The sequence below is a fragment of the Coregonus clupeaformis genome, chromosome 15 (genome assembly GCF_020615455.1).
Source record: "Coregonus clupeaformis isolate EN_2021a chromosome 15, ASM2061545v1, whole genome shotgun sequence".
Classification (NCBI taxonomy): Eukaryota; Metazoa; Chordata; class Actinopteri; order Salmoniformes; family Salmonidae; genus Coregonus; species Coregonus clupeaformis.
This window is the reverse complement of record NC_059206.1, coordinates 32,512,238-32,517,639: the sequence shown is the minus strand read 5'-3', so window position 1 is coordinate 32,517,639 and position 5,402 is coordinate 32,512,238. Positions and strand designations below refer to the sequence as shown.

General features: G+C 45.4%; 1 protein-coding gene across 1 annotated transcript in view; it reads left to right on the top strand.

Annotated features, from left to right (window-relative positions):
• LOC121561545 (versican core protein-like) overlaps nt 1–4,392 on the top strand; it is a gene marked incomplete at its 5' end in the record, with an annotated part of 6,823 nt that extends 2,431 nt beyond the window's left edge. Inside the window, 5 exons of the mRNA XM_045225439.1 lie at nt 249–407; nt 1,069–1,151; nt 3,305–3,449; nt 3,835–4,017; nt 4,130–4,392. Of these exons, the coding sequence (XP_045081374.1) occupies nt 249–407; nt 1,069–1,151; nt 3,305–3,449; nt 3,835–4,017; nt 4,130–4,392 (833 nt within the window). The remainder of the gene's footprint in view (nt 1–248; nt 408–1,068; nt 1,152–3,304; nt 3,450–3,834; nt 4,018–4,129) is intronic.
• Between the last annotated feature and the right edge of the window lie 1,010 nt (nt 4,393–5,402).

The window sequence follows — 5,402 nt, the reverse complement described above, 5'->3', positions numbered from 1 at the left end:
GCACCAACTGTGAGTCTGTGAGCTCATTCAGTCAGGGACCTTTCTAAACCAGCTGGAGCTCTTTCTCTTTTATAGTCCACCCTTCGTTTTAGTTTCTCTCTCTTTAACTCTCTCACTCTGTTTCTATGTCTCTGTTTCTCTCTCTTCTCCCCTAATTTTGTGCAATTTGTTTAATCTCTGTGGATATTGTTAGCCATTGATTCCTCTGATAGTCAATGATTCCTCTCTCTGCCTCTCTCTCCCCCCAGACACAGAGGTGTGTGAGTATGGCTGGCAGAAGTTTGAGAGCCATTGTTATAAGTACATCACCCACCGTCGGACCTGGGACGCCGCCGAGAGGGAGTGTCGTGTCCAAGGAGCCCACCTAGCCAGTGTCCTGTCACAGGAGGAGCAGCTGTATGTCAACCGTAAGTCCCGCCTCCCTTAGGTTGTCATTGGTCACAGGTAACAGGTCCAGGTTAGGGTGAGAGGTCAGAGGGTAGAGAGTATGGGGCATAGAGATATTGTGTGTCATATGTAGCACTCAAGTCTCCATAATGAAACTGTTTTGATGAGTCTGCACAACAAACTGTAAAAGACTGATGTTTGTGCAACATGCAGCTCAGGCTGTGGTAACAACATGACAACATGACCCAGTTTTGCTGACTAGTTTATTGGGGACAGTTCACAGTAGGGGGGACTCACGCCATACCCTAGGGCTGCTTACCTACTGCACAGTAAGTACCCCCTCTGCTCTGGTCTGTATCATTCATGCACACACTGCAAACTACCCACTGGGCACAGACGTCAGTTCAACGTCTAGTTATGATTTACATTTTGTTGAGTTGTCAACTAACGTGAATTCAGTGTAAAATCAACACATTTCACCATGTCATTGAATTTAAACGTGGAAACAACGTTGATTCAACCAGAAAGGGGGAAAGAGGGAGTGATTTGCAGTGTTTTGGGGCTTACAAAGCAGGCTTTGGGAACAAGGAAGCTGGTGATTCACACATCTTAAAATGTCTTTGTGATTTCCTGTTGGAGAGCTAGACAGAAGCAGGCCTAACTGTTGTTTCTCACACCCAGGCCTGGGCCATGACTACCAGTGGATCGGTCTGAACGACAAGATGTATGAGAGAGACTTCCGCTGGACAGACGGCAGCATCATGGTAAGACAGGAGAAAATCCCCCTGATTAGATACACTACATGGTCCAAAGTATGTGGACACCACTTCAAATTTGTGGATTCGGCTATTTCAGCCACACACGTTGCTGACAAGAGTATAACATCGAGCACACAGCCATGCAATCTCCATAGACAAACATTGGCAGTAGAATAGCCCGTACTGAAGAGTGACTTTCAGCGTGGCACCGTCATAGGATGCCACCTTTCCAACAAGTCAGTTCGTCAAATTTCTGCCCTGCTAGAGCTGCCCCGGTGAACTGTAAGTGCTGTGAAGTGGAAACGTCTAGGAGCAATAACGGCTCAGCCGCGAAGTGGTTGGCCACACAAGCTCAAAATCGTCTGTCCTCGGTTGCAACACCCACTACCGAGTTCCAAACTGCCTCTGGAAGTAACGTCGGCACAATAACTGCTCTTCAGGAGCTTCATGAAATGGGTTGCCATGGTCGAGCAGCCACATACAAGCCTAAGATCACCATGCGCAATGCTATGCGTCGGCTGGAGAGGTGTAAAGGTCGCCGCCATTGGACTCTGGAGTAGTGGAAACACGTTCTCTGGAGTGATGAATCACGCTTCACCATCTGGCATTCCAATAGACTAATCTGGGTTTGGCGGATGCCAGGAGAACGCTACCTGCCCCAATGCATAGTGCCAACTGTAAAGTTCGGTGTAGGGGGAATAATGGTCTGGAGCTGTTTTTCATGGTTCGGGCTAGGCCCCTTAGTTCCAGTGAAGGGTGATCTTAACGCTACAGCATACAATGACATTCTTCCAACTTTGTAGCAACAGTTTGTGGAAGAACTTGACTTGCCTGCACAGAGCCCTGACCTCAACCCTATTGAACACCTTTGGGATGAATTGGAGCGCCGACTGCCTAATCGCCCAACATCAGTGCGCGACGTCATTAATGCTCTTGTGGCTGAATGGAAGCAAGTCCCCGCAGCAATGTTCCAACATCTAGTGGAAAGCCTTCCCAGAAGAGCGGAGGCTGTTGTTATAGCAGCAAAGGGGGGACCAACTCCATATTAATGCCCATGATTTTGGAATGAGATGTTCGACGACCAGGCGTCCACATACTTTTGGCCACATAGTGTATGATATGATGTGATATGGGTGTTACAAATGGTCTTATCACACACTCCACACACACACACACACACACACACACACACAAACTGCGCAGCTCAAGAGAATGTCCAGCTGTTTTCTCTGTATGAAGTGTGAGCTGAGATATGGAGTAAGGACAGTGTGTGTGTGTGTGTGTGTGTGTGTGTGTGTGTGTGTGTGTGTGTGTGTGTGTGTGTGTGTGTGTGTGTGTGTGTGTGTGTGTGTGTGTGTGTGTTGCTGTGCGCACACAGCCACAAGAGAGAGACACAGATGATACTGTTGAAACAATGTTTTTTTTTAACGGAGTTATCGCTCAGTACTGCAAGACACACCCTTGTTCAGTTCTAAGTGTACGTGTGTGTTTGGGTGTTTGTTTGAGTTAACACGCGTTAATGCATAGCTGTAGCCGTTTGGACCAGGGACGCTGCAACAAAAATATCCTAAAGAAGAGAAGGGGGAGGCGGGGAAAGTTGGGGAGAATTCCCCCTGTCCCCATGCCAGAGGGTGGTGGGGGGTGGTCGGGGTTAGCTAAACATCTGGTTCAGTTTCACAGTAGAGATTATGGGTCTGGCTCACTGAGATGGACCAATAGCGCCCCAGTATGCCCTCTCTGTGTATTACAGCCACAGACTAACCACCTCAGCACTATTCTGTCACGGTAGGAGTCTCCACTGGGTTCTTTCCTCTAGAGGCGGTTTAGTTAGTAAATCTTCTGACAGGTCACAGAATAGCAGGGTTAACAAAGGAACCTTGTGTAATAAACCAATAGGCTTGTTAAAAGGTATTGTCATCTGGTCCCTATAGTAGCTAGTGATGAATGAGATTGGTAAAGAAGTTACAATGAGATTCCTCCCCTGTGTTATACGTTGACAACCTTACAGGTCAGGTGTATTGTGAATGATGATCTTATACAATAAGGGCTGTGTGAGCTATCAGAGTAACTGTGGTGCTGTTTAGCTGTTAGTGAATGTGGGTGCAGTAAAAAGGTCTAAACTTTGGTGATGATGAGAGTGTGTAATTGTTTGTTTGCAGCAATATGAGCACTGGCGTCCCAACCAGCCAGACAGTTTCTTCCAGTCTGGTGAGGACTGTGTGGTGATGATCTGGCACGAGGGAGGACAGTGGAACGATGTACCCTGCAACTACCACCTCACCTTCACCTGCAAGAAGGGCACAGGTAACACACACACACCAGGGTTGGGGTCAATTCCATTTCAATTCCAGTAAATTCAGAATGTAAACCAAATTTCAATTTTGTCATTGAAAATCATTGAAGAGAATTGGAATTGGAATTTCAATGTACTTCCTGATTTGATTGGAATTGAATTGGAATTGATCCCAACCCTGACATGCACTCACTCACTCTCTCTCACACACACACACACACGCACACGCACACGCACTCACACTCACACTCACACTCACACTCACACTCACACTCACACTCACACTCACACTCACACTCTCACACACACACACACACACACACACACACACACACACACACACACACACACACACACACACACACACCTTACCCCTGTCCTCTCTCCTCCCTCCAGTCTCTTGCAGCCAGCCCCCAGTAGTGAAGGATGCCTGTGTGTTTGGTTCTATGAAGCCTCGTTATGAGATCAACACTCTGGTTCGTTACCACTGTAAAAACGGCTTCATACAGAGACATGTCCCCACCATCCGCTGCCGTGACAACGGCCAATGGGACAGCCCAAAGATCACCTGCATGAGCCGTGAGTACCGTCCACTTCCGCTGTCTCAATGACTACCAGAACTGACTGCACACACCATCTAATCAGGGCCTGGATCCAACGACATTAACAATCTCTCCTTTTGTTTTTTCAGCCGCTACCTACCAGAAGTCTTTCGTTTCTAGGCAACGTGCCGAAATCACAATCATAACCAGAATCAGTACAATCACAACAATCAAAACCAGCACCAATACAACTATCAAAACCACCAATACAACTATCAAAACCAACAATATAACAATCAAAACAATCAAGACCAACAGAAGCACTACAACCAGAAACGTCAGGGCAGCCGTAACCAGCAGCAACAGAGCCAGAGAGAGAGGAGACATCCACACTAATCTGATCTCTGGTTAATCCTTAAAAGCATAGATAATATTGCAAAATTCCAGTAACTTTCCCAAAATTCGGAATTTTTCCAGAAATCCTTGTTCCTGCTTATTCCCTCCCTCCTTCCAACCGGGATTTCTGGAATTTTGAGTAATGTAGTAATCCCAGACCAACTCAGATCGAATCCAAAGGGCTAGCTAGGGCCAGACCCATAGACATACATTCATAACTATTTATAAATATGTATAGCTATGGCTCTGGATAGGGCCGTGGGGGTATTTCACAAGGCATAATCATAATCAGCAAGCTAACTCTGATAAAAACACTTTTCTAATTTATAAACAGGTTTTATAAACATTGTTACACAGAGTATTGAGTCCATTTCAAATTCAACTAGGACAAATTAAAGTTTCTGAATATTTTTTGAAGTTAGCTGGCTAACTTGATCTTGATCTTACTTAGTGAAATCCACCCCAGATCACGTCTGATTCTTCCTACAACTGTGACACACAGTGCCTTAATGGTTAATACAGCAACAATGACCATCTCTAGAACAGGAGAGCTTGACTGTTCCTGCTCTAGAGGTACACATCTCAATCCAGTGCTTTCTGAATATTTCCACTTTACCCTGTTTCTTTTTCCTGAGAAATAATCCACTGAAAAGGCATATAAAATAGATATTTGGCTCACTACTAGAATGTCTGTCTGTGTGCTGGTGACAAGTTTGCAATTATTCCAGTGAAAGAGACCATAGATTATTATTTGGAATAATGAGCATTCACATAATCACATCAGCAAGTTATGAAGTATCAGCAAGTCTGGATAAGAGCGTCTGCTAAATGACAAATAAAAAAATAAAATAAAATAAAATGAAGGTTTATATGAATCATTCCATATTTTCTGCTCACAGAATGTGAGATAAAAAGTTGATTGTTCTCATATAACCCCCACCCCCTTCAGAACAGCCTCAATTCGTCAGGGTATGGACTCTACAAGGTGTTGAAAGCGTTCCACACGGATGCTGGCCTATGTTGACT